At 36.7% G+C, this 27,942-nt stretch overlaps 3 protein-coding genes across 6 annotated transcripts in view; all 3 read left to right on the top strand.

The window, feature by feature from the left end:
• Positions 1–561: 561 nt before the first annotated feature.
• LOC110830557 (uncharacterized) lies at positions 562–17,001 on the top strand. Its single transcript, XM_022065625.2, has 19 exons — positions 562–968; positions 1,184–1,399; positions 1,792–2,586; positions 3,649–3,904; positions 4,413–4,537; positions 5,884–6,075; positions 6,938–7,065; positions 7,823–8,009; positions 8,239–8,340; positions 8,635–8,817; positions 9,227–9,380; positions 9,669–9,844; positions 10,532–10,763; positions 11,621–11,774; positions 12,827–13,028; positions 13,754–13,945; positions 14,157–14,352; positions 14,988–15,185; positions 15,367–17,001. The coding sequence occupies exons 1-19, from the start codon at positions 888–890 to the stop codon at positions 16,857–16,859; spliced, it is 5,262 nt and encodes a 1,753-aa protein (XP_021921317.1). The 5' UTR covers positions 562–887; the 3' UTR covers positions 16,860–17,001.
• An 823-nt stretch (positions 17,002–17,824) lies between these two features.
• On the top strand, positions 17,825–25,280 carry RpL4 (ribosomal protein L4). Its single transcript, XM_022065544.2, has 8 exons — positions 17,825–17,980; positions 18,727–18,904; positions 20,728–20,973; positions 21,676–21,800; positions 22,290–22,388; positions 22,705–22,976; positions 23,818–23,974; positions 24,773–25,280. The coding sequence occupies exons 1-8, from the start codon at positions 17,978–17,980 to the stop codon at positions 25,211–25,213; spliced, it is 1,521 nt and encodes a 506-aa protein (XP_021921236.2). The 5' UTR covers positions 17,825–17,977; the 3' UTR covers positions 25,214–25,280.
• A 153-nt stretch (positions 25,281–25,433) lies between these two features.
• Positions 25,434–27,942, top strand: part of LOC110830519 (neuronal acetylcholine receptor subunit alpha-7) — a 44,251-nt gene continuing 41,742 nt past the window's right edge. For 3 of the 4 annotated variants that reach the window (XM_022065547.2, XM_022065546.2, XM_022065545.2), the window contains exons 1-2: positions 25,434–26,539; positions 27,731–27,859. The gene's annotated coding sequence lies outside the window, so the exon portion shown is untranslated. Of the gene's footprint in view, positions 26,540–27,730; positions 27,860–27,942 lie in introns of those variants that run through there. The other variant, XM_087345375.1, reaches the window with a different exon arrangement.

Here is a 27,942-nt window from a genome sequence, read left to right as displayed (position 1 = left end):
AGACATTTCATCTTACCAATTAATTTACACTAATCGAAATGTTTCTGTTGATGGTGTGTAAACATGACTATGATTATGGACATCATCCCTCAAGGCAAATGTTGGGATAGTACCATAATTAGCTCTCAACTGCATCCTTGCATACATTACCATTAATCATATTATTTAACGCTATATAGTCTGAATTACTGATAAAACCATTAAATAAATAAAAACTGAATAGATAAGTACCTGTGTTGGAAGAAATTATTTTAATTTAACTTGGTTTGTGTAACGAATTTTTATCAAACTGATTAACATAGATAACTGGCTGAGTTTAGACACATTTGCACATCTATCACAACACATAGTGAAATAACTGGCTTCAACGAGTTGGTTTATAAAGTTTTCAAATCCTTCAAAAGTGAATCAAACGTCCCTTTTACATAATTTTGTATTACTGCGCCACCCACGTTACGAGAGCGCACATTTAAACCTCGCGGGGTGCTTTGCAAAGTTACGTGGGCAGTGAGTTCATCTGTGTAATAATTTTTGTCTTCAATTGTGCTGAAACCGTATGTTACGCGTCTACACGCTGCAAAGCCCCTTTAGGCATAATTACAATGTCTGAGAATCTTCTGTTTTACTTGTGGCGTTAGTGAAAACATGATACCATTACGTGCATCTGTGTACATATTTTGTCTTTGTGTTCTGCTTTGTTTTTCAATCGAACGTAACCCATGCTTACTCCACCGACGAACTCTGGTGTTTAACGTTAGTAGTGATTTTAAAAAGTAGGGCGGTTGTAGTGTTCATATTTTACATCATGTGAGAAATGTTATGCTTTATGTAGAAGGTCGTATATTTTATAAAAATTTCTGATTGTGCCTACGTGAGTTTTAGATAAGATGGTATTAACCAAGCAAAAGCAGGACTTGCTGAAACGCCTGCAGTGTGGACAAATACGAAGTGTAATAAATGACGTACAGGTTTGTATATTTAAAATTGCGTATTTTGTATGGTGGCGGTAACGTACTCTATCGTTTATGCTAGAAGTTTATGTGAAATCTGTTTTCCCACTGTTCTATTGAATGTAATAATTTGGAAAACCCGTTCTGAAATTGCAGCATGGTGGTCTTTTCATGGTCAGTTTTAAGGAGAGGGATCAAAGTTCTATTTTACTAATGTGGATATTTTCTTTCAGGGATGTTTGGAAACTGAAAATGAAGATACATTGGCTCTCTTCTTGCTTTGTGGGATTTCCAATGTAATAACAGGAGGCAGTGTAGACTTAAGAGAAGGAGATATTTACCATCTATGTTACATGTGCTGTGAGGCCCTAGAAGTTGAGAACCTTAATGTGAACAAGTATAAGTTTCTCTGCAGTTTATATCACATAACCAAGTACTTTGTTAACCAGGTAATGACAGGTTGTGTTGTTATCTTCACTACTTTATACACACACACACACACACACACACACAGGACCTTTTTCCTGGCCATACTTGCACATCAATATTGCATTGTGGTTGAACAGTTAAAACTCCTGCTTTGTGTTCAGGAAGTCCAGGGTTAAAATCTCAGTATGGAGATTAGCTATCCTGACCAATGTTTTTTGTAGTTTGCCTCAGTTCTTCCAGGTAGTTGCCTAGATAATACCTTGAATTTTGGCTACAACAGCTTCTTTCCATATATTTTTGAAGTCATTTTATGCTATATAATTTGAGCTACAGACAACATAATTACATAAACCACAAACAGACATTGTGAAATGTGCAGTCCTTCTTTCACACTGCCCTTGCTTTCTTTCAGAATAATATTGATGCAGCTTTAAAGTTAAGCAGTTTCATCTTACGGACAAGATGTGAAGTGGATGAAGAAACAATCTGTAGTGTATATTACAACTGCCATTATATCTTTCATCGTGTAGTTGTTGCTAAGAAACAAGAATACCTGGAAGGAAAGGCAGATATATCATTCATTCTTAACATCGTGAAGCATTCATTGAAGTTTCTAAAATGCTGCATTGGAGTTTACTTGCTACATGTTCTGGACAGAGCTACACAATTTGCTCATGGTGTGAAACTGACAGATGATGAACATCATCTGCAAATTGTCCAGTTACAGATTGACATTTTGGAGTTGACATATTGTGAAGAATCTGAAAGATGTGAAAAGATAGGCTATGACAACTTATATAAGTCATACATGTCTCTTCTTTCCTCCATATTGAAAAGTTTGTTTGATGCAAAACATCTTATAGAGGCACAGGAAGTCATAAGGAAAACTTTTAAGTGCATTAGTATATGGAATAAAAATGATCTGGTCAGTAAGAACTGTAGTGTGTTCCTTGAAGATGTTCTCAGTTTATTTCTTGAAAGACCTGATGATTTTGCAGAGAGGTTGGAAGCTTGCACCAGAGTTTTAAAATGTTTGTTACGTGAATATAGGGGCTGTAAGATCCTGGATTTGACGTGTATAACCTTAGTTCGTGTACTGCACAGTGTGAGCTCTTACTGGATAGCACAAGATGCTGAAGATTGGAATCGGCACATGTGTCTTTATGTCCAGAAAAGTTTCTTTCAGTTCATATTCTGCATTTCAAAGGTAATTGTTAGTAGTGTAATAGTAAGATAAATAGTTAGCTGGTTAAATTGTCTGTACTACGTGTTGTTGTTGGTAATGTGTAACTATGTAAAATTTTAAGGAATCGTTACAATACAGTGACCATGTACTTGAGCTTATTTGGTACATGATATGGTTATCTAATGTCAGACTTTCTGCATATTTCTTTTAATACCGCTAATACTGTCACAAGGTTATGTATGAAAATAGTGGAACTATGTCAATGTCATGTGCCAGAGAGCTGTAAGTAAACCTAAATGTACTATTATATTTATGTGAAGATTACAATTCTGAAATAAACAAGTAGGAATTTTTCTGTTTAACACAAAGTGTGCATACTGTGACCTGTTCAGGTATCTAAAACATTGATTCCCAAGATTTTCTGATTTTTTGACCAGTAAAACAACAGTGAATTTTCCAAAGACCTGACACCATCTGTCACACATTGTACAGTACATTCTACAAATCTAATTAGTATTAGTACTCTAAACATGTTTGTTTATAATATATAGAAGTTAATTTTGTTCCATACACTCTTCATGATTTTTATTACTATTACATAGATATTTAATTGTTAATTTGTAGCTAACAGCAGGCCTATTCATCCTATTTGAACTGAGCATTTTAACAGTTCAGTTGGTAGTAGTGCTTGTTTTATTAATCTTCTTCTTCTATGGCTCTCCGGTCCGCATTCGGTTCATGGCCTCCTCAATTCTCCTTTTCCATTCGGTCCTCTGTTAGGTCCGTCTGTCTGAGGCTTTGATTGAGGTTTCGAAACATATTTCTTTTTACGGTGCAAGGTTGTTAGCCTTGCGACCAACCACCAACCTGGAGGACCAGGGTACCTGTCTTAGTCTGACCTTTCCCCCTCGACCAATCTGTCTAGGGAGGCCCTACCAGTAGCTCTTGGGGTCACTGAGGTACTCAAGCCCCACCACCACGACAAGGTGCAGGTACCATTAAGTGGGGTGTTTTATTAATTGCACTTTTAATATGATTTTGTAGATTGGCTATACTTAAACACAACTTTCATTCTTCTTTTAGCTGCTTTTGAGAAGCCAGTGTGTGAAATGCACACTACCTTCTGGCAAGGAGTGTCCTGTTAATAATGATACGGTATCATCAGTAAATGTTCTTACCATTGTGGTTAATTGTGTCATGTCATCAGTTGGTAAAAAGTTAAAAGGATTTACTAGCTTGTTACCTGATGCAATAACTGCTTTGAATGAGGCTATTGAAGGAATAAAGACACTGAAACAAGCAAACTGCCCTGTATGGAAAGAGACCTGGAAGAGATGTGGTAAGTGTTTTGAAGTTGTTCGGAGACATTACATTTAGCGGTTGGTACCCAAGGCTTCTGCATAATGAATCTGTTTAAAGTTATCTTTGAATGCTTTGTATTTTCAGTTGCGTTCTTCTTAATAATGTATTTTATATCACTGACCATCAACAACAACAATAATGGGTCCTAACTGAAAATGAAAACAGAGCCAATCTCCACAGTGTAGTAAATTTTTTATAATTTTAATGTATTTATTTTTGTGTTATTATAGTTTTTAGTCCAAAGATGGCTGACTTGTGGGTTGTAGTGCTGTGTAGTCTAGTAGAAATTTACTAATGTTTCCATCAGGGCAGTCACTCATTGACCTGATGATGGAGGCAGCAAGGCCCTTTGAAACGTTGGTAAATTTCTACCAGACTATACGGTGCTACAACCCAGGTGACAGCCATCTTCATACTATCAGTAAACTGAATTGTGTTAGTGTGACATTTTAAAAGTGTTCCAATTTATCTTCTCTTTATTTTAGGGATAAAGACCTATAATTTGGGTGTTCACTGTAATTCAGCTGGATTAATGCTTGAATCCAAGGAGTTTTTTTCAAAGTTTTGCCAGACATGTATTCAGTTTGGAGAGCAACCAGAATCACCTGAGGTTGTATTTTTTTATTTATTCCAAGATTTTGTGTGTGTGCATGTGTGCTCTGTAAATATGAGTTTTACCATTTAAGTGAAATGTTTATTATGGAAATTTATTTTTGTAAACCTAAACTCAGATTTCTAAAATATGTTTTTCTAAGTCTTATTCAGGGTCTAAGCCATTTAATGTTGTCTGTTAAGTTCTTGTGTTGAGAAAAGTTACGTAGTGAGATTTCAAGTTCTCATCACAGCATGTATGAAGATAACTGTCTTCCAGGATGTTGTGGTCTTGCAGAAGTTGATTGATTTATCAGAGGTGCTTACTGTTTCAATCATCAGGGACTTATTTCCCTCTTGTTGGAGGCAGTAAGCACCTCTGATATTTCAATGAGACTACACGGTGCAACATCGCAGAAAGCAGTCTTCTTCAAAAGTTGTATTGTTTGCTCGTGTGTTTGAATAGTAATCTTATTTGCTTTATATTTATAGCCAGAAAATTGTTGTGTTTTTAGGCCTGAAATTTTCGGTACAATGATTTGTGACAAATTTTGGAAGCAGCTGAATTTGCTACAGGTCTATGTTATGCTCCTCTTCACTGATGTTGTTTTCACAGTGGAAGTAGTTTTAAAACTTTCCCAATATAAGCCAGCAGTGAAACTGGTATTCTTTACATAAATGCACAAGTTGGTAGATGGATCATTATTTAACGCAGATGTGACATCTTGAAACATTCAGAATATTAGATAATTATGTACAGCTCGGTCATTATAGTGACTAGGCTACAGACTAGGTGTTTGGGGTTTGATTTCTGACAAGGCACAAATTTTCCTCTTTGCCACGATATTCCGACTGTTTCTGGGGTCTTCTCTCAGATGGGTACTGTTGTCCACTCCTCAGAGGTAAAGCAGGTGGGATATAAAGTGAACCACTCACCCCTGTCTAGGGATGACATGAAGAATGTGTTGACGTTTACCTGCACTGCTCCATACACATGCTTAATTAACCTTTATCATCTATGTGTCACAGTTTATACACACTGCAGCTGGCCATGCTTTGCTAAACTGTTAGTCATGAAGTTGAACTTTGGCCAGCAGCCTGGTACTGCTGGTTAAAAGCACCAGAGGCAACATTACATACGTTTTCCCTATGTATTGAAACTCTGGAAAGCCCTTGTGATGAGCTTTGACTGAAAAAATATTGTAAACAATGACAGCTCTCATCCCCACTTCTTAAACAAGCATTATGTGTGTTTACCAGAACTGATTTTTGTGATGTCACTTAGTTTTGTGGTCATTCAAGACTACGCAGCTTCATAACCCAGAAGACCACATTCCAATACTTATTTTAATTAAATTATCGCAGGCTAAGGATGGAATACTGGGCTTAGGGATGCTGAATTTGGTGCAGATCTACAAAGATCTGAAGAATTACCAAGGAGCACTGAGGACTGCAGCTGTTGGTCTGATTATCTTACCTAACTTAAAGGACAAATTTTTGCAACAGTGGGCAAAAATTAAGAATTATGCATCTGCTGAGAAGTATAAAAATATTCAGGTTTGTAAACATTATAATTTATGATTTTTTTTTATAACTTGTGAATGTGCCCACAGCATCATATATGCTAAATCCCTTCATAAATAAATATGTGTTGAATCTTTGGTTGGTTTGGCGTTAAGAAAAGCATATTCCTCTTTTGGTAATATTGTTGTAATGAATAGTGGGATAATGCAGAATGTGTAATATACACTGCAAGTGAAGTGCATACAGTCTGAGGAAGACTTGCTCTAGGAGAACCACTTTTTGAGTATGGAATCTGCATTCACGGCGGTGAGTCTGAAGATGGCTGTCTTCTGGGTTGTTGCACCATGTAACTTCTGCCAGACTACATGGTGCAAGAACCCAGAAGGCAGCCATCTTTGCTTTTACTATAGTGTGAAAATGTTTCATATGAAAATTTTACTCAACTATTATTAAGAACCATTTCCAAGTTTGGTCAGTTTTGTAGAATAGAATTTATTTACATTCCATAGATCTTTCATAGGCCTAAAACAAGGATGTCATAGCACAAATACAATAGTTGTTTCTAATACATTTATGAATTGCATAGTTACGACAATTATTTGCATTCAACTATAGTATGACAACAAAAATAATTGTGCAAGAAATCATCACCACTGTTGCTTACATGTGTGTATAACAGCTGAGAATTTTTGGTCGAGGTATGCCCTTCTATGGAGTAGATGGAGTGAGATACGAGATACTCTTTTAGCACTGGCTGTAACTTATTCATATCATGATTCAGACGTTTTATAATTGAGGAACATTATTAAAAAGCTTCATTTTTGTTACTTTAAGTTTTTTTGTGGAGTCATATAATTGTTTTAATGCCTTTTATTCCTCTTTTCTCTTCACACAGACATTGACAATTTATGATATTTTAAAGGATGACAAGAAGATAGAAATATTGTATCCTAATATTGGCTTAGAATCAGTTAATTTTCCACAGTTATTGATTTGGGAGTTGGAAGCCTACAGTTTGTTGATGTAAGTATACTTTTTATATATATATATATTTCTTAAGCACAGTATATGCATATTACATCTGTAAGTAAAACTGTGATAAATTAAATGTTTTCAGTAAGATATCACATGGAAGAAAGGCAAATATTAATGAAGGCAACTTCATATTCTGCATATGAAAGTAGATAACAACTAACAATTGTTATTTGAAATTATTATAATTGTGTTGTTATTGTGGTTTATGTTGTATTGATTCTGGTGAAGAATTTTGTTACGTAAAATAAGAATTATTTATTGAGATGCTGTTGAATAGCAGTAAACTTGCTACTTCTTTCATGGTCGTGGTGCAGCGTTAGCCATCTGCCTGTGATGTGTATCTCATTACCACGCATCTGTCTTAGATTAAAAAACTTTTTCCTCATATATCAGAGGGATAGTAACAACGTTAATAGACATCTTTTGGCTACACGATAAACTACTAGTTCAAAGCCTTCATCATCAGGTTTTTCCCCAAAACTTTCGATTTTTTATATATTATATTTTCAGTATAAGTAGAAACATGGGAAATTTTTAATTTAGACTGAGAACAATTTTTATTGTAACCTATGAAAAATAATGTTAAAGCAAGTAGTTACAACATGGATATGAAAGGATAAGAGCATGATTTTGTTTTTAACACCCTTCAAAATCCTGGTATGTGAGGGTAGACTGTTCATAAAGAAGCCTACCATGAAAGGTGATATAATATTGTTATAAGGTACATCCATTGTATTTCTTGTAGTTCTTCAAGTTGGCAATGTATTCAGGCTGCATATAACAAGTTGTGTTCGCTGTCACCGAACTGCTCTATGCAAGTTGAAGGGCTGTTGGCATACCTTCCTTCCCTTTGGATCAGTGGCACTACTGAAGAATTTTCAGATGTGGTATGCTCAGTAAAGAACATCCTGGAAACACTGAAAAAAGAAAATGTAAGTTACATATTGTACTTTTGAGGATGTGATCTGGTTTAAGCAGGAATGTTAACATTTCTGGCACCCACCTTACTGTTCAGAACTAAAATGTGAAATTATTGCGTGAATACTAAACTTTCCTTTGTCATTTTTATACTTTCCTTGTATTACTATCATTGAAAATGACTAGTTAGTCTCAATTTTATTTTTTTATTTTTACAAAATATGTTTTTTATTTGTTTTTCAGCAAAGTGTCGAAATTGGAAAGGAACGGTACCTGTGTTTGCTTGGAAATTTATATTACTGGCTTTTCCTTTGTCAGCTAAGATTAATGCGATTAAAGCAAGAGGTATGTATCTGGTTTTTATTAACTGTTTCAAGAAGTTACTGAAACTAGTGACATGTCAAATTTTCCTGTAAACATGTTCATAATCCTGAGTTTGTAATTTTATAAATTAAAGTTAGGAACTGCAATGACATATGAAGAACCACTATATGTTATTTTTACTAGCACTAAAAGGTAGAATAGAATAGAATTTATTTACATTCCATAGATCCTTCTTAAGTTATAAATGTGTATTTTGAGAGAAACATTGTTAGTAGTTTCATGGTGACACATGGTTATGTAATATTTTTGCTTTAGGAAGAGGTTTTGAGCAGCAACATAATTCCAACCAAGTTTCAGTCCCAGCAGGAAGATAACCATGATCCTCTGGAGACATGTGATGTAACACCAGCCTACAGGAATCTCAACCTTGAAAATGAGTCTCAGATACTTGAAACCCTGAATGAAGCCGTGGCCTGCTGGACCAGTGCACTTCAGAATGTAAGTTCAATAGTTTGCCAGATGCAGGTAGGTGGAATTTTTACATTTTGTATTTAAATGAACCATATTCTGACTGTATTCATACACACAGTATCCCCAACATGTCGTCCTTTTGCTTCACTGACAAGAAGAAAAAAGTTTTTTAAACTGGAATTTGCACATTTGATGTGTGTAATTTGGGCACTTCGTTGATTTTTGTGTTCATTTATTGCAGATTTTATCACATTGCAAAATAGAAATAATGTTTTCTTTTGTTTTGTTTAACCTCTGCAATATAGGAATTGGGGTTTTAAATTCCTGTATGATGGAGGTTGCCAGGGAGACATTAACTCTGAGGTAAATGGTTTTTGGAATTTCTTATTCAAGGCCGAGTTTTCTATAGAATTTGAATTTCTTGCAAATGTTACAGGGGTTCATTGCTGCTTCTCAGGGTCCACTGTGTTACATAGAGGTGGCAGCACACTTATATGACCTGTATGGCTATGTCGCTTGGAGTTTAAGGTCATGGTGTCTGTATTTTAAGTATGCTGAGACTCTTGATAACAAGGAAGCAATGCTTCTTGGTGAGTACATTTTTCTATAAAAGCCACAAAGCTCTTGAAGGAACGTACTAGAATTCACTACAGTGTGGGTTGTAGCATCTTCTTATCTACTGCTCCATTTTATATCACTAATGAATTTACCATTGCAGGAAGGTGTTAATTTGTTATAGAAACATTATAAGCAAATATCCGTGTTTATATATGAAACATTCTTTTGTTCATTAAAAAATTACAGATGCAACAGTGGTGTGAAACTTTCAGGTTGTGTAATATTTCTTGTTTCCTTATTTCACTTACGTGTTCCTGTAGGCCTGTGTCACATATTAGAATGGTGCACCTGCGGTAGGACAGAATGTAAGTTGCTGACCAGAGCTCAGGATATCACTTCATTATTGAAACTTGAAGATGATAAGGAGTTTGCTTCTCAGCTTCTGTTCCATAAGTACTGGCTTTCCAGAGGTCGTCACTGTCTCAGGAATAAGAAGGTATGAGTATTTTATAATTCACATTTTTATTAGGACATGTTCGTTATACCACATATAAACCGAGCCTGACATCTGCTGGGCTGTATGTGTGACAAAAGTAGACCGAGAGGCAGGGGGCAGGGATGAGACAAAACAGGGAGGGACATAACTACTACATTTGTCCCTGAATTGGAAACATCATTCAAACATATTATGTGTGACCAAATTTCCTCTAAGTCTCCCTGGAGTTTGCGACAGTGTGCTGTGTACCGAGAACAGCACGGCGACTTCTTCGGAATGGTATTGCTATATCAACAGTTATTTATGCTTACGTATTGAACGGATGTATGAATATTATGGATATAAAACAGCCCGAATTATTTTCAAATTGTATGACGTCAGGCTTGACTGAAATATTAAAATAGAGACTTGAAGATTCAAGTCATTTATTAATTTGTTGTTCTGCTTGACTTGTCATATAGTATGAAACATTTAAAAGAAATTAAGTATCAGGAGTTCTACCAGAACTTCTTTTTCCATATAAGTTCCAAAGTGTCTTCCCTGATCTCAACAAGGCAGAGTTTAAACATGGACATGCAACCCTCTCAGATATTTAGCTTAAGTGCACCTTTAATTAAAAGTTACTGATCTTGCATATGCTGAATTAAATTTTCTGTCCTGAACTCATTGTCATTTATCATGTTACAGTTTGTGGAGGTTGGAGATTGTTTGGAGAAATTGGTCGCATTCACCAAACGAGAGAACATTCAACATTTTACACAGAGTATACTTTATGTCCAAACTGCACTCTTGATTTGTCAGTGCATGTGTGTACCATATCCAGACATTGTAACATGGCCAAGTAAAAGTGATAGAGACGTCATGAATGAAGCAACTCGCACATATGGCAATGCCATGTCTCTTCTCAAGCAAGTCAAAAGTAAGGCTTTTCAGTATAATGTAATTCTACAGCAAGAAGGTAAAGGGGCCCTCTTGGTTTATCTGTTGTTTCGCAAGAAACTTAGACCACTCTAACAGTGCAAATAACGTAAAGCTGGCTGAACATAGCCTGTTAAACCTGGGAAATTCCAATGAAATGACATGCAGTGCAAGGAAACAGAAATCACTGAAATGAAAATTTATGGGACAAAGAAACTATGAATGTAGATACAAGCTTTTTGTGTAACTTATGTTCATCACTGATGTACAATGAAAATCAGTTCCAGACTTTTATTATCTGCATTTATACATATGTGTGGTACAGTTGAATTTTAGAGTGAGATGGTGATTTGAGTAGCAGAATATTTGTGAAAAATATATTCAAAGACCATTTCTCTTACCTGCTGTCCTACGTGAGCGATTAAATGCGACCGGTGCGAGTTGCGTGGGTGAAGCGGAAGTATCAAACTGGCTGTTTGTGTGGTGCTGTCTTAGGTTCCAGCGAAGCGGTCAGGAGAGGGAAGCGGCCAAAGTCCGAGATCAAATATTTTGATATTTTCGCACGAGTCGCTGCGCTGGGCAGTAAGGCGCATGCGCAAGAAAGCTCTGACCGCGCAGTACAGGGAAGGTGCATGCGCAGGAAGGCCATGTGCTTCTATTGCGGTCTCTCACGTAGGACACAACAAGCGATTCCCCACTTCATATGACACCCCATGCTGCTTATGCAGCTCGGGTAGCTCACTTGTTATCGCTTACGTAGGACATTGCCTTAAGGTGGAGTGAAGGCCTAGAGGAATTATCATAACTTATATTACATATGAAGTGCATCAGTTAACAAGTTTGCATTTATTATTGCAGTGACACCAGCGGAGAATGCGCAAGTGTTATATTTGATGTTGGAAGTATCCCAGTGGTTGGGACAGTTGTGTTTGGAATTGTTCTGGCCACGTGAAGCTCGTTGCTTTATGAAAGGAGACCTTATTCTTTCTCAGAAGCTGGGGCTGGCTACTAGGTAAGTTTGTATTGCTTACACGGTGAAATGTTGATAAAACAAGAATTTGTACAGTTTGGAAAAATAATTTTTCTGATACATAATCCGTGGCGTAACAGCCCTCTGAGAGCTAGAGCCGACTAGCTGGCTGCTGGCCTCACCTTCACATGCCAAAGCAGAGGTGAACGATCATCCAACCAGATATAGGGTGATGTGTGATCAGCATGACGAATCCCCAGCCATTGCTAGTTTTCATGACTGGATTACGCTACCCATTGTAGCTCCCCAATTTCCTCATGATGCTGGGTTGGTACCGGTCAAAAATCTCATGAGAAATTTCTTTTCCCGAGACTCGAACCAGTGCACATTCCGTATCACCGGTCCGAAGCATGATGCTACAGCGCGGGACTTAATTTTTCTGATGGGTACTTGTAATATCATTGAAATGCATTCAAATTTGTTTCCTAACTTGTAATTACTTAAGGTATGATGCTGGTTTAAAAAAAATAATGTGTTTGGAGCAATATTTGTTATTTTATAACATGGTTATCAATGAGATGTGAAAATAACAGAGAATAAGTCATAATTCTCAAAATTTCTGTCATTATCTGAACCAAAATCCTAAAGATTTCTCATATGTATATAACCTCTTGTACTAGCAAATAGCTGTGTGTTAACATCACATTTACGGGCAATTTTCTTTTAGACTTTATAAAGTGAACCTGAACCAAAGTATGAAAATATTCTCAATCAGCTCAAAGCACAAAATCAGCTTACTATGTTATCCATGGAAACAGTCTAGTCACTGCTTTGGTATTTCGTTAATTGTGTCTGTTCTATCCAGTATCTAAAGAAAGCTCGTAGTTCTTAACCACTAGAAAAGTGTCTACAAGAAATTATTGAACGGGTACAATGATATGAATCTTTTGACGGGCTAACAAAGGTAGGCTTCCTTTCATTTGACTAACTCTTGCAGTATGGTCTTTAGTCCATGCCAACGAGGAAGGTATTTCGTTCTCGCAGAAAAACGATGCTCCGGAATAAGTGGTCTGTCATTTTTCCTTGTTTTGCAGGACAGCACAATTCCTGAATTTACTGGCGCAAGTGGATGTGATGTGTTGTAATGTGAATGACTCCCAAGTTAAGCTTCAGGGCATAGAAGGGTTGCTTCAGCTGGAGAGCAGGTTCCAACCTTATGACATTACTAGCAAGAATCATAATACAGATGAAAATTCAGAACTCTCTTCTCAGTTAGAACGACTAACTCTTGAAAGAGTAAGTGATAAAGATGTATTTTGTATTAGGGGAATATTTAGAAGGTAAGTTACTGGTGACTTCTTTGTTCTGGATCTATTTGTCCTCTTGATCAGTTGTGGAGTACCAACTAAAGATATCATATTAGGTAGATGGGTATTTTTTATATCTCATGACTGTAGTAGAGTGATTATTGACAGGCAGACCAGAGTAGTCGGATAAAAACTTAGTATGAAGTCTTGTAGAGATACCGAGAGCCATTTAACAGATTAATGAGGTCAGATACAATGCACGCTGAAAATGTCGGGTACCTTGTAAAAGTCCAGCTTTTGGTATAGCCACATCAAATGTTGAAAGTTTTCAATGCTTCAGCAAATGTTGCAGATGCCATCTTCATGGTTAATGTGTTGGTTTGATGTGTTTTGGAAGCCTTATATAGGACAGGCGTTAGGTGATACTGTTATTATGTTGTTTAATGTTAGTTTGTGAAGTTATTGGAAGAAATGTACATATATTTAGATAATTGGTGATGTATCAAGTAAAAAGGATGTGGTAGCAAGGAAGATATGACAAGAATTGAGGGGGAATGAGATATGGAAGGAATGGAGGAAAATACAGGAGAAAGCAAGGGATAAATTGAAGGAATAAATGGGGAGAGTGATGATAGGAGAGACAAATTAAGGAAATTTATTATAAAATATATTAAAAAGTAATCGTTTTATTAAACAAGATGAATTATTTTACAGTCTGTAAGGATAGCAGAATTCAGGGATATTTCAAGACTGCCACTGCGCAACAGAAGTCCATGTGCATCGCCAAATCTACGCAAGATTACATTTGTTCTTCCAAGCTTTGTAAGACATGGTGCTGACTGCAAATGTAATATGTGCAACACATTTGCACTGCAAGCCCTTGCAATGGGTGCTGTGTTTATTCAGGTCAGGTGGAAGTTTTATGTATTAATAAAATATGTAGTTTAGAGGTTATATCTGTCAAATCTTATATGATTGGTAACTGTACTACTGGAAATTTCCTCACAGTGGCCCTAAATTCTATAGTTACCAATTTATGGAACCTGCTAACTTTATAAGTTGTCTTAATCTGAAGCTCAATGTCAGCTGCAAATAATTTAAATTTATGTTTCATCAGGCTGAGGTATACAAAATTCAGTCAGAATTAAAAGAAGCGCTGGAGTTCTTTGAGGGCGGTCTGCAGCTGTACAAACAATTGATTTATAAGCAACATGAGTTGATCAAGAAACTGAGCTGTAAGGTTCATCAGCTTGTGCTGGGTCAGAGCGACTGCACCGAGTGTTTTGCACTTCTACTTCATCCTTTAAAACTTGGTAATATCAGCTATATGTGAGCAGTATATAATATTAATCTCTAAGCATATTTGAATCCCAGTGTAGAAACTACTAAAATGCATTGTCTATGAAACAAGTCAAGAATTGCTAAGCTGGTTTAGATCAAATTTTATACTGGAGAATTATATTAAGAATTGTCAAACCAGTTTAATTTTTATTTAGGTCTGACAGTTTTGACACCTATTTTCCGCAAGAGTATAAATACATAATTTTACTACAATAGGTCATTCTACACAAAGATCAAATCATTTACTTCAGCGGAAGGTGTCAATAAAAAAATTAAGGGCAATACTGAATGAGTTTGACAGCAGTAAGATCAGATTTGTCATATTCTGTTAATGCTTCGTTGCAATGTGACTTTGAAGCTTACATTGAACATGTTACGTTTAATGTTCTTTCATTGTGTTCAATAACAGTGAGCAATGAAGCCTTAGTATTATTGATTTGTATAGTTATCTGAAGTAGACATAACATCAAGAACCAAATTTGAAATTAAAAGAAAGGGAAACATATGAAAATTGTAATCTTGAAGAAGGAAAGTAGATTTATTAAAGGTCTGCTCAAATAGTAGTGTGCAGAAACATTGAATAAATGAGTTTTCCGTTGTGTCTTAGGTTACATTCGAGTGACAAGAGGTTATGCAGATTTCATAGCTGCAAGTGGCTCCTATGTCCAAGCTCAGAAACTGAATGCGGAGGCTTTACGGGAGGCAGAGAATTTGAAGGTGTCACATCTCCACCTTGTGGCTGATTTAATGGTCCAGTCATTTTCTATTCAACAAGCACAAGCTTATTCATTAGAGCCAAAGAGATGTAAGTGAATTTCTTTACTCTGTGAAGTGTAGAACAGTGGTCATACATAATGTGTCTGATACAACTAACTAACTATATATTACTATTAAGAAAGAGCAACTTTCATGCCCTCCATAATTTTGAGGAATCTGTTTGAATTTAAGTTTATTTTTGCTGAATTAGTTTCTTTTTTTCTCCCCAGACAAAGAAGACTGCACATCACACGTACAAGAAACTCCCAGACGATTTGTTGAAACCATCAAGACACCTTTAAATACTAATTCATTGCCCCATCATGCACTCCTTCCTCTTTCTATTAGTAATGTCAAGAATCATCATCGTTCACCCTATAAAATAAAGCTAAGGAAATTGGTCTTACCTGAAACTAAGAATGATGATTCACGGAAAGGAAATAAACAAACAGTGAATAGAAAATCGATTCAGGAAAAAAAAAATTATGCTCTGAAACAGGAGCAGTTGAAACCATTGATTGTCTATGAGGATTCTCCAATCGTTGCAAAAACAAAGAAACCTCCTGTTAGCAAGTCAAGAGTGAAGCAAAATTCAGTTCGAACATTAAGGAGTAAAACGTCTCAGAAGGAGACAAGTACAAGACACAGAGTATCAGAGTATGAATCTCTTAATAAAGTGTGCCAAGCACTTGAATTCACTAATGACAGCCCTGTTAGATTTTCCAAAATTCATCAGTCTTCCATTAAGAACAGAAAAAAAGGAGATTCCTCTGTCAATAATGTGAAAGGTGTGACTCCAAATGTAACTAATGATGAAGGGATTAATTTGGCACATCTTGGTTTGCAAGGATTAGATGTATCCCTTAGTGACTCTGATAATGAAGTGTTTGGAATCTCAGAGACTGTGCCTGCTTTAAAACAAACGGGAGCGTTAAACGGAAAAGCAAGTACATCAGAAATCTTCAGTGACGTGGATGCACCTGTCCTGAAAGCTTCTAGACCATTAAGATCGTATTCCAAACAGAACAGTAAAGCCCAGTTCACTGACAAGAATAAAACATCACAAGAGGCTGTGAGTGAAGAAGAAAGGATAAACAGCATGAAGGATATTTCCCCTGTGGATAATGAAAAAACTATTGTAGCTAGGAAGCAACCATGTACATCAAAGAAAGGGGTAGAGAACATATTTCCTGATTCTGCATTGACTGTGAGAAAGACAAGAGGCAGAGGAAAATCTTCTAGTAGATATGCATCATCATCTGTTTCAAGTAAGATTTCACTGAAGGGAAATGTAAATCAAGCTCTCATAACAGACATGGAAAACCTTGTTTTAGATTCTGAAAACAATAGTAATGATGCCAGAAAAAGTAGCACAAAAGGGAAAGGTTACAAAGGAACTAAGAAAGGGTCTCAAGTTCTCTTCACACCATCAAGAAAAAATTCTAAAAAAGAGCATGATTTAACAATTGTGTCATCATCATCTCTGGATGAACTCTTTGATACTTATGAAAGACAAACAAATAGACAGTCGAAGGATAAAGGATATGAATGTAAGAAAAAGGTGATTGTATCATCTGCTTCTGAAGATGAAACATCATCAAAATTTGAAACAGGTATCAGTAGTGATGAAGAAGCAACTCTTTCAAGAATTAAGGCAAAGAATGTACTTTCATCTACAAAGAAAAGGCGATTACCTATGAGACATCACTTTCTTTTAAATTGATGTTCAATCTAATATGCATTCTAGTAAAATAGTGCATGTGACTTAGAAAACTTGTAGAGTTTCTTATTGTATATTGTAGAGGATTGCTTATTTGTGACACTAATTTTATTTTAAAGTTCTTAAATAAAGTATTGCAATACAATTTTCTTCTTTTTCCAGTTTTAACAATGTTTGTACATTTTCCAGTACCCTTTATGGATCCCCAACTTTTCAGTTGGCTTGATCTATGGACTTCGGTAGGACTCCCTGGACAAGGGATTGGCCCGTCACAAGGCCACTACCTATACACATGACAACACAACACAGAAAAACATTCATGGCTTGAGTGGGATTCGAACCCACGGTCCCTGCGGCCAAGGGGCACAAGACCCACGCTGCCACTGTGGACCCCACAATACAATTTTTAAACTAGAAATATTTCATTCTGTAGCTAAACAAAACCATGTAGCAAATTGGGAGTACTTTGACTCCAAGAATGGACATTGGAGCACTTTTCTTGAACACTGCCCAGAATAACTCTTGGACAGAACCAATTAATGTACTGGGTAAAGGTAGAGGCAGTCAAAGCATAAAGTTGCCCACTTTTAGAGCCAATATCAAGAATGCATGGGTCCTACCACACTGCTAACCAACGCTTTAATGCTGCAAAAGTGAATTCATATTGAACGATAAGCAAAAAAAAAACCTGTGATTCCTTGCTCCGCTAGGATACAGTTGAGTTCAAATCGAATGCACTTGCCAGTCTTTGCACAGTGTTGTGTAAACCCCGTGTGTAAAATAGCAGGAAATGCATTTTAACAGGGCTGACAATATTTACAAAATGAGGCTTCTTTAATTAATGCACGAAAATGTAGTAATGTAGTGAAATGTTGTTTAAATAAACTTAAGCTTTTTCAATTATATTTATTTCCTTGTAAGATTATGTATTTAAGAGAACTAATATGAATATTTCTTTAATAAAATTAAAGAACTTAAATATTGTTGTATTGGCATCAAAAGAGTAGGGGTCTAGAAATTTGTTACTACGTGTATATCTTTCTCGTTGGTCTTGGCTGGTATGGCGGATGTACATGCCGAGGTGTGAGTTGGGGTAGTTTGTGTACAATATTCTGTTAAAAATGGTAAGTTAATGTGCCTTAGATTATGAATACTAACCCAAAGCATGTTATGGACACCCTGAATGTAAAGTAACAAGTTTAATTATTGGAGGCTACATTTTAGTATTGTCTACCACGTGGTGCTTGCAGTAATTAACTGTTTTATGGACCCACGGTGTTGGACTGTATGTAATCTGTATAAGTATAAAGTGGAAACTAAAACGTTATGGGCTCAGAAATTTGTTTTGCACTGTTTGAGAAGTTATATTTGTTTGGCTACAAGAGAACATTTAGATTTGCGGAAATGGTTATTGCAGTGGTATTGTAAGTTATACAGAATGTCAGTAGAACTCTCCGACTCTTTCCTAATATTCAATTTTTAATGGAAAAAACATCACGTTGCTTTGGTTCTGGTTGTGAGTGAACGCATAATATGGGTTTATGTGAAAATAATTTTCTGCTAAGCTTTAAGAATATTTTATGTATTTGCTTTTGTAAGTTGGCCATTTTACCTACCAGTATAGTAAGTAGCAAGTTTATGAATGCATAGGTTAAGAATATTAGTTCATGCACTGTATATGTCCACATCTCTGCAAGTGTCATTTGCATGGATGTTCCTGAAATGTGCTATATTAAAAGTGGTTACCATGGCATTCTCTTGCTTACTGTGTAAGAGATCTCAGAGTATCCAACAGATCATGTCTGATATATCCATTTTTGAGAAATGGTTCTTGTGTAACAGTTTACTAATTTGGTAATTTTTACTTCAGTCGCTGTCAGCAGCCCGCCCTCTTATTAGTGTATACAGTGACAAGAATGAGGCATTGGGCACAACCATTTCATTGCCTGCGGTCTTCAAGGCCCCAATTAGGCCTGATATTGTCAACTTTGTGCATGATAACATGGCAAAGAATCATCGTCAGCCATATTGTGTGAATAAGGATGCAGGTACAGTGAAATTTTAGAAGTTAACATTGTAACATTGTTTGTGTGGAAAGTGTTTTTTATGTAGAAGTAGCATAACAGGAGAGAATTTAATAACGTAATGAAAAGCTTATTTGAACTTGATGCCATACTGCCAACTTTACAGTAATGAAAATTTATAGTTAAAGTTCTCCATTTTCGAGCATGTAACAGATCAGCCACCATTGTGAGGTACCAGCACTGATAGACCTTGCATGTTTAAAACTTTTTACAGGAAAATGTGCATTCAGCGTGATACTAAGCCAGTTCTGTCCACCTCCCAGCCCTCCCACAGTAATAAAAAACATCTTACTATATTTTGTCACTGTTTTACTCTTCCCAGTTGACGTTTTTCATCAGGTTCCATACCAACATTCTGTATGCAGTCTATGTTTCTCATCCCAGCCACATGCTAAGCTCATTGCTTTCTTTATTTCACTGTGCTAAGAGAATTTGGTTACCATTCTCAACCACAAAGTTCTTGCTAGTTTCATCATTCTTGGGGACTCTTTTCCTCAGCACTCTGTTAACACCTGTAATTTGTTTTATCCTCAAAGTGAGAGGCCATGTTTCACACCCATCCAAAATTTTGTAAAGTAGATAGGATGGTGATAATTTTTATGCTGAATAGTAACACAATTTATAGTGTTTTTTGTTTATATTCCCATGTATACATTTTATAACATTCTCAAATTATTTATTAAATATGGCTATGTTATGACATGTTTTTGTTTTGTGTTGTGATACTGCATTAAGTGTTTGTTGTTCCAATTTTTGTGCTTTCTATGGTAATTGTGTTCTCACCTAGCAAGTGATTGTCTTCGACTTTACTGGTGACGTATATTAAAGCAGAATACAGCAATACAGGTTGCGTTGAATCTTTCATCTGTTTATTATGTGAATGATATATGCTGTGTGTACAAGCACTGGTAATGTCCACACCTTTGCAGTTTTGTTTTGGTGTTCCAAGAAAGTGCAAAAGTAGATGGGTGACTAGGCGTTCCCCCCCAGTTATCTTTGGCTGGGTGAGGGCAGTGTCACTCCACAACTGTTTTTTATATTCGTGTAGTCTTGTTTTATGAACCTTCACACATAAGTGGAACTACAATTTTAATTTATGCCTTCTGTTGATGTCAGAACAGTGAAAGGGTCTAAGCTTTTGATTTCTTCTGTGGTATTGAAATAAGGTTTGGATTTGGAGGATAAGTAATGCATACAGAATTTGGTTGGAAACTGTACGGCATTCTCTTAAAAGACTGAGAAGATGGTAGGATAATGAAAATGTCTTGTGAGATGGATGAAACTGGCTCTGGATCATGTGCATTGGTGGATTTTGGTATTGGCAGTGTTGAATCTTTGGGTTCTAGAGCAGTGATAGTTCTGAAATGCATGCGTTTAATTGTGTATTGTGTTGTGATTTACGCCTCCAGGTGTGGTCTTCTGACTTGGCGAAGGAAAAGGTGGAAGCACCAATTTTGGAATTTTTGTTTTGCCCCCAGTGATCGGTTGTAGTGAAAATGATGGTTGTAGTTGATAGAGAAGGGCTGTAATATAACAGGATCTAAACAGTGGAACCGTATTATATTCCTCGCATTCATATAGTATTGAGGTGTGGAAAATTCCGTATTGGGTCTGGCTGGTTTCAGATGCAACACCAATAAGGAATTAAAGCTCCTGCCTGTAGATACAGGGTCTCCCATAAAATTGTGTTATGTAATTGTTGGTGTTACTGAGCAGTTGTAATTTTTGAAGTTAATGTAAGTTGGCATAATATTAAAGTACGGCTGAACAGTAATGGATGTTTGTAGGTCATCAGACTAGTGCTGAGTCATGGGGAACGGGGCGTGCCGTGGCACGTATTCCTCGTGTACGTGGTGGGGGAACTCATCGTTCAGGTCAGGGAGCTTTTGGAAACATGTGCCGAGGCGGAAGAATGTTTGCTCCCACCAAGCCGTGGCGTCGTTGGCACAGACGTATCAATATAAACCAGAAGCGATATGCCCTGGTGTCTGCAATTGCTGCAAGTGGCGTTCCTGCCCTCGTGATGTCGAAAGGTGAAAGGCAAATTTGTGATTTTGTATGCAGAACTAAAAAGAAAAATGTGGTTACCCATTTAATGGTAGATTACATTTCTGCTTATTTGAAATGTGATGATGCATTGTGGTTGAGGCTGTGAAAGCTCATGTGTGCATTGATAGAAGGCTGTGCCATGGCTCAGGCTGCTCCTGACTGTGGAGACATGGGTTTAATCCCAGGTAAATTTATGTGAGATTCATTGTTACAATACTCATCTCTCTGCAAAATGTGCGATAACCCTGACCAACCAGAACATTATCATCCTTGTGTAGAAGCCAGCAGTTCGATGATCTCTGAGTAAAGGTAGGTTAGATTTAGTATTTAGTATAGTTGGGATCTTATTATTTAAACCACATCTCTGCAGTTATAATTTGCTTGGATGTCCCTGAAGTGTGCTATTTTAATTATAAATATGACATTCTCTGTCAGTTTCTGTTGATCAAGGTGTCTTACGATAAGCAGAGAATGCGAAGGTGGTGTCAGTCTCATTTAATTATCAGTCTTATTCTGTAGTCTACCTAAGATGGGGGAAAAATCTGAAATTCGTAGTTTATTTTGAATAAGTGAGGCATTACAGAAGTAGAAAGTATATTTTTTACTGGGGGGGTTAAGACTTGGAATTTATCTATTTTTAAGTTATTTAAGCTGAAATGCGCTTATGAGACAGTTTCTGGTTTTAGGTCATTTAGTACAAGATATACCAGAATTGCCTCTGGTGGTGGATGATAAGGTGCAGGAGTACTCAAAGACTAAACAGGCCGTCATCTTTTTGCGCCGTATAAAGGCTTGGGCTGATATTCAGAAGGTATGGTTTGCAGTGTGATGTTGTCTTCAGTCTTTTACTGAATTTTAGATGTGTCTTATAATGAGATGGGTAGTGTTTTCCATTCTTTAACCAAGATGCTTTGTTATTATAAATTTTTGTACCTGATGGCTTTGTGGTTGGTTTGGTTGATAAACACTGGTAAATTTTTTGACAAAATAATAATGTAATTTTCATTTTCGGTGATATTTTAAATGTTTGTGGTCCATCACAGTATTTGAATATGCAGAATGTTTGGAATTGTTATTGGTAGGTGAACCTGAATGTTTGTGGTACGAGTAAAATCTGAGTAAGTGGTGGAAAGATTATAAATAGTTGGTTTGTTATAAAAGATTTTAATTATTCTGAGGAAGTATGAATTCTATATGTCTGTGTTGACTATTAATTAAATCCTGATGTCCACTTTAATATGCCTTGTAGTATTAGAAGTGAGACATGATGAGCATATTGGGTATGCAATTTGATTTATAGGTGTACAAGTCCAGAAGATTTCGTGCTGGCAAGGGTAAGATGCGAAACCGTCGACGCATCCAGAGGCGTGGTCCTCTCATCATTTATGGACAAGATCAGGTGAGGAAATTGTTGATTCAGTCCACATCATTTTATCTCATGATGCTAAAGGTTGTGGATTGAGGACGGTAAGAATTTATAGTAATGTTAGTTACGGAATTAGTTTGAAATGTGTGTAATCTCTGTTTCAAAGAATCCAATCTGTGGGTTTTGGTGGAGGAAGTACAATGGGCTCACTTGATATTTCTGAGATATTAGCAGCAGCTCCGAAGGGGTGAGATTTCGGGTTCTCTTTGTGACGAGTATAAAAATGGCACTCTTATGGGGTGGGGCAGTGGGAAAGTATGTTTTTTAATGCTCTTGTGTTCGGTTTCAGGGTTTGACGAAGGCATTCCGTAATATCCCTGGTGTTGACATGATAAATGTATCAAAATTGAACCTGCTGAAACTTGCTCCTGGAGGTCATGTGGGACGCTTTGTTATCTGGACGCAGTCAGCCTTTTCAAAATTGGATGATTTGTATGGTTCTTGGCGTAAGACAGCAAAACTGAAGAAGGGTTACAATTTGCCTATGCCAAAAATGGCAAATACAGATTTGTCTCGCCTGCTGAAAGCTGAGGAGATACGGTCTGTTCTGCGTGCTCCAATGTAAGTTCTTTTTTCCCCATTTACTGATACATGTATTGAAGTTATCTTCAAGCCAATGAGCCAAGATTTTTCTGCAGAAGGTTGTATTTTGTTAACAATTTTCATTGAGCTGATTTTAAATTTTGTTGTTGTTATATTTATGAAGATTTGGCTGTTGGAAGTTAAAGATGTTATTTGTAAAATATGAAAATAATTTGGCGTTGTCTTAGGAGTTCAATTCAGGCTTATACATGTTTTCAAGGTGCCCAGGGGCACTGGTTGCAGTTGATATAATAGAATAAAAATCTCTATATGCTTCTATGGACAGTGGGTTAGAATCCAAAATTGGGGAAACATTAAGTAGCAGATAATTATTGTGGGAGGACAAGGACATTTTTTGAGAAGAAATCTTTGCCATTCAAGCTTTGAATTTAGATTTCGTTGCGAGTGCATAATCTTTTCCCTGAATACTGGTTAAATTACTTATGAAGTATTAATATTAATTATTCAAGAATTGTAGTTTGTTGAACATTTAGTGAAAGGGCATTAACAGTTTGTTCAGTGTAACTCTGTTTACATTAATGATAACTGAGAAAATGGGTGTTCAGTTGGCCATATTTTGAAATACCAGATTTAGCTGGCGTTCCTTATGAAACATTGGTAATATCTTCAAGAAAAATGTGGCAACCCAGAAAACTAGTCTCGGGAACACCTCGAGTCTCACGTGATGAAACAAGTTTTACAGAGCATTGGGTTATGAGAAACCATGATTATGTTTATAGCTGACTGATAGATGTTTAAGGAACTTATACTTTAGCGTAAGCAAATTAGGTACTTGAATTGAAATACAGAAATCTTTCAGAAAGCAAAAGCGCAGTGTGAAGAAGCTGAATCCACTTACCAACACTCCTGCTTTACTGAGGCTGAACCCGTATGCTGCAGTTTTGAAACGCAAGGCAATTCTTACATCGATCCAGAGCAGACGCAAACGTCAAGAACTGGTTGCCAAAAGGAGAGGGGTCAGTATATTTTCTTTTGCACCCTGTTTCAAAGGCTGTCATAAGTTACTAGAGCTACAGGGAGGCATTTTGTAGTGGAAAATATAAACAGACATTTTTTACTTTAATGTGACATATCAAAATTTATGATAGGAAAACTACATTTAGTCTTGTTTAATTATGAGTTTGAAAATTGAGACGCATGGTTTTTGTAATTTTATTGCAAAGAGTAAGCGATATACCACAAATCATTGTAGTTACTTTTGAGGTTTTTGGTATGTTGGTAGTGTTTGTGGTTGGTTAAGATGTATGACGCATTATGCGTCTGTATTTTTAGTTTGAATGTGTTCAGTGCTCGTGATAGGAATGTAGTGGTGAAATGATGAAAAATCTACTTCAGAGCATTGGGTTATGAATAATCATGATTACTTTTGACAATCTGATCGCCACTGTACTGTTTTTAAAGTAATATTACGTAAACATGTTAATGGTGATGTTCTTCTGGGTTTTTGGTCAGTACTGCACCAATACCCAAAAGAACAGGACAGGAAGAGACCACTTGGTAGATCTAGGCATTGATGGGACGTTAATGCTACAATTAATCTTGGGGATATAAAATGGGAGGTTATCTGAGTGATTACTAGCTGCAGAAGGACTATGCTATGTCTAGTTAGTTTTCCGTGTTGGCTGTGCCCAAGGTATCGTTGGCATCACCAAAACCACTGTGCCAGAGGATCACCGGTTATGGTGAGTGTATATACGTTGCTCGTGTAATTATGTAAGAATATGTGACTTCCACTTGATACATATGAATTTTAGATCACATTGAAGCCAACGCCTCTAGAAGCCAAGGCTCTGAAGATGCAGAAGTTGCGTCGTGCCGCTATACTGAAGGCTAAGGCAGAGAAGTCCAAGAAACTTAAAGATAAGGAGGAGGCAAAACCTGCACCAGACAAGGAAAGTAAGGAATCAAAGGCATCAGCCAAGGGTGCCAAAGGAGCCAAGGGTGCTAAAGGTGCCAAGGGTGCTAAGGGACCAAAGGCATCGGCTAAGGGGCCGAAGGCACCGGGTAAGGAGCTGAAGGCACCAGCTAAGGAGCCAAAGGCATCCGATAAGGGGCCGAAGGCACCAGCTAAGGAGCCAAAGGCACCAGCTAAGGAGCCAAAGGCATCAGATAAGGGGCTGAAGGCACCAGCTAAGGAGCCAAAGGCACCAACAGAAGAAACGAAGGGGGCAGCAGAGGCATCACCGAAAAAGTAAAATGTAAATTATCTTTCAAATTTGGTTCAGAATAAAAGTATTGTCTAAAGTGACAAATGGAATGAAATTGTATACCTTGATTAACCAGTCCTTCCTTGTGCTTATATTTTTTATTTTTTTAGCACACTTTCCTTTGTGAAGTTGGAGATAATTTTGGTAGAGTAAAAAGTAACACAGCTGAAGAAATGTGTGTTGAGTTGTCATATTTGATGTCAGTAGCTTGGAATATGAAATTTGAAATGGTGTAGATATCAAAGTGTACAATTTTTTTTAAGTGTATTGTTATAGTATGGGATTGTATTTTTGTTCTAATTATCCAGAAGGGTCTGAAAGGTGTTGGTTCTGAAACTATTTAAGAATTTGAACATGTGGAATTAAATTGTCCTGTAAAATCCATTGTGTGAATGTTTGCTCCCAATCCTTTTAGCAATGTGTTTGAGTCTGAACCCAGGAAACGTGAAATTGTAATTTTGTTACAGCATTGTCACTGGATCTGAAACCTCAGGAGATCCCAAGACCACCCCCTGATCTTTCCACAGGTGCCATTTGCGGTGGTGGTCGATTTTTAGTCTTGCTGTTGTCGAAATGAATGTGATTGAGTGGCCTGTAGGGAAGGTGGTTTGTGACATGCTAAGTGTTACATGATGTGGAGCTTTCACGGCGGCTTTCATCAATAAAGTCATCTCGGGCTATCAGCCGTGTTAGACGATTAATTGCCAACGTTTCGAGGACCATCTCTGACCTCATTTGAAAATGAGGCCAGAGATGGTCATCGAAACCGTGATTAATCACTGTCTAAAAGGGCTGATAGCCCGAGAAGACTATTAATGCCAAATGTTCAGTGGGATAAACATTTCTTCTAATTTCTCTGTCCACATGTTAACTGAATAGTGACTGATGTTTACAGGTTTATTTGTATTAAATTTAAATTTTACAATGTCTTGATGCCAAAGCGAATAGTCCCATAGGTTGAAATGCAGGTGTGTAGTGCATGTGATTCTGCTTCGAGTGGTAATAGAAGTGGCTGGGATATTCTGATCGTACAGCTTCCTGGTGGTGCGTAGTATTGGTACTTATATTATGTCCCTACAAGTTTTGTAAGAGGAGACTCCTGATTAAATAAAGGTTTGAACACCTTGAATTGTCGGTAGTGTGCCAAAAATAAGTACAAGGTGTGTTTGACAAAGGATGTTTCTCGGACCTGCAGTTGGTACTCCTGTAGGATTGGATGTTGTGGTGGTGAGTATGAAGATGGCTATCATCTTGGTTGTAGCGAAATAGAAGTTTGCCAGCGTTTCAGAAGTCTTTGCTACCGAGGGTGTTTGTGTAAGTACCCTACCAAAACGAAAATTTAAATAATGTCCCGTGTTTGAGGTAGACTGAGTTGCACTTTAGTTCGTCCTTATTCAGTAGGATTTCCTGGCATTCGTTTTTGTTTAATCCGTCTGGTAACAAGAATTGTCTTTATGGTGGATACTTGCAGTGACTTTGTGTGTAGTAACCTCAAACTGCCTAGTCAATTTTTGAACATATGTTCAAGCTATAACGATATTTAAAATATGATTTAGGCTTTGTAATTTATTGTTTAGAATTTTTAAGAGATAACTAAGCAAGGTATTAAAACCCCTTCTCTTTTTAAAAACTTGTGATATGACATGTTAATATTCTTTGTCGTTAAGGTTCTGGGTTCGAAACGTTGCCAAAATACTGGTTGTCTTAATGTTTCCTCAGTCTGGTAGATACTGGATTAGTACTTTTGATTAGGTCATGTCATGACAATTTTGAAATTATGTTCACTGCATTATTAATCATCTGGACTATTAACTGGATAGGGAAATTGCCTAGAATCCTAGTGTTCTCTAATTACATTTTCCTACGTCAATAAGATTGGATTTAAGGGGGTGATTTGCATCCATACAACAAACAAATTCCAAATTTGTGTAGCTGTTAAGCAAGGCAGTTATGTAAGAAGTCTTGGTGATTGTTTTTAGTTCATGAATTATGACTTATTACATTAAACTCGTTTATGACCATAACTAGAGTCTTCCACTCAGGTTATTAATTTTACAAAAATTATATTTTCGTCTAAACTGCCGTTATAAAATCAGGATTCAGGTCATAAATAATTATATTTTCATTTACTTTTCACAGCTGATATTTATAAGTATTCCAATGTGTGAAATTGTATGTGTTGTACGCATTCTATTTGTTTGGAACTGATCACAGTAAAAATATATGCTGGAAATTTCAGGAAGGTCGTATGTAGAATGTTCATTAAATTGATTTCATTGTTTTTAAAAATTGAAAAGCACATCGCTAATGGCCACAGCACGCCGAGAATAGGATTCATTCGGTGCATATCTTGACGAGTTTGTTTTAAACGTCCTCCAAATATTTTTTTTAAAATTCATGTCTGATGTCTGGAATATTTTGAGAATTTTGATTTAAGGTGTGGTTGGTATAAACCTTTTAAAATCTTGCCAGAAATCTGATGAACTTTCTGAATTTTTATTTCAGGGTGATAACACATAACAGGCTATTGTTTGACAAAAATGCACGGCTTAAAAAAATCTCTTTGAAGTTACTTAATCAGAGTGCGGGATCGAAGTTTTAAAATCCGGTCTACAAGTAAATGGGAAACACGAGGTAAGTTACATCGTCGTACAATCTTGTTAATAATGGCGTGTGCCGCTAGTAGCTCGACACACTTTCTGTAGGTCTTAGTTCGC

The sequence above is a fragment of the Zootermopsis nevadensis genome, unplaced genomic scaffold (assembly GCF_977971745.1).
Source record: "Zootermopsis nevadensis isolate Lab colony 2312 unplaced genomic scaffold, Znev_1.0 Znev_ptg000001l, whole genome shotgun sequence".
NCBI classification, from domain to species: domain Eukaryota; kingdom Metazoa; phylum Arthropoda; class Insecta; order Blattodea; family Termopsidae; genus Zootermopsis; species Zootermopsis nevadensis.
Note: the sequence above shows the minus strand (reverse complement) of the source record. Positions and strands in the feature narration are given on the sequence as shown.

Excerpts from the sequence above, each read along its gene's own strand:
- LOC110830557 (XM_022065625.2), top strand. The coding sequence starts at position 888 with ATGGTATTAACCAAGCAAAAGCAGGACTTGCTGAAACGCCTGCAGTGT. Across the intron at positions 3,905-4,412 it reads AGAGACCTGGAAGAGATGTG|GGATAAAGACCTATAATTTG; the intron begins GTAAGTGTTTTG and ends TCTTTATTTTAG. Across the intron at positions 8,341-8,634 it reads TAATGCGATTAAAGCAAGAG|GAAGAGGTTTTGAGCAGCAA; the intron begins GTATGTATCTGG and ends TTTTTGCTTTAG.
- RpL4 (XM_022065544.2), top strand. Across the intron at positions 20,974-21,675 it reads TGCCCTCGTGATGTCGAAAG|GTCATTTAGTACAAGATATA; the intron begins GTGAAAGGCAAA and ends TTCTGGTTTTAG. Across the intron at positions 22,389-22,704 it reads TCATTTATGGACAAGATCAG|GGTTTGACGAAGGCATTCCG; the intron begins GTGAGGAAATTG and ends GTTCGGTTTCAG.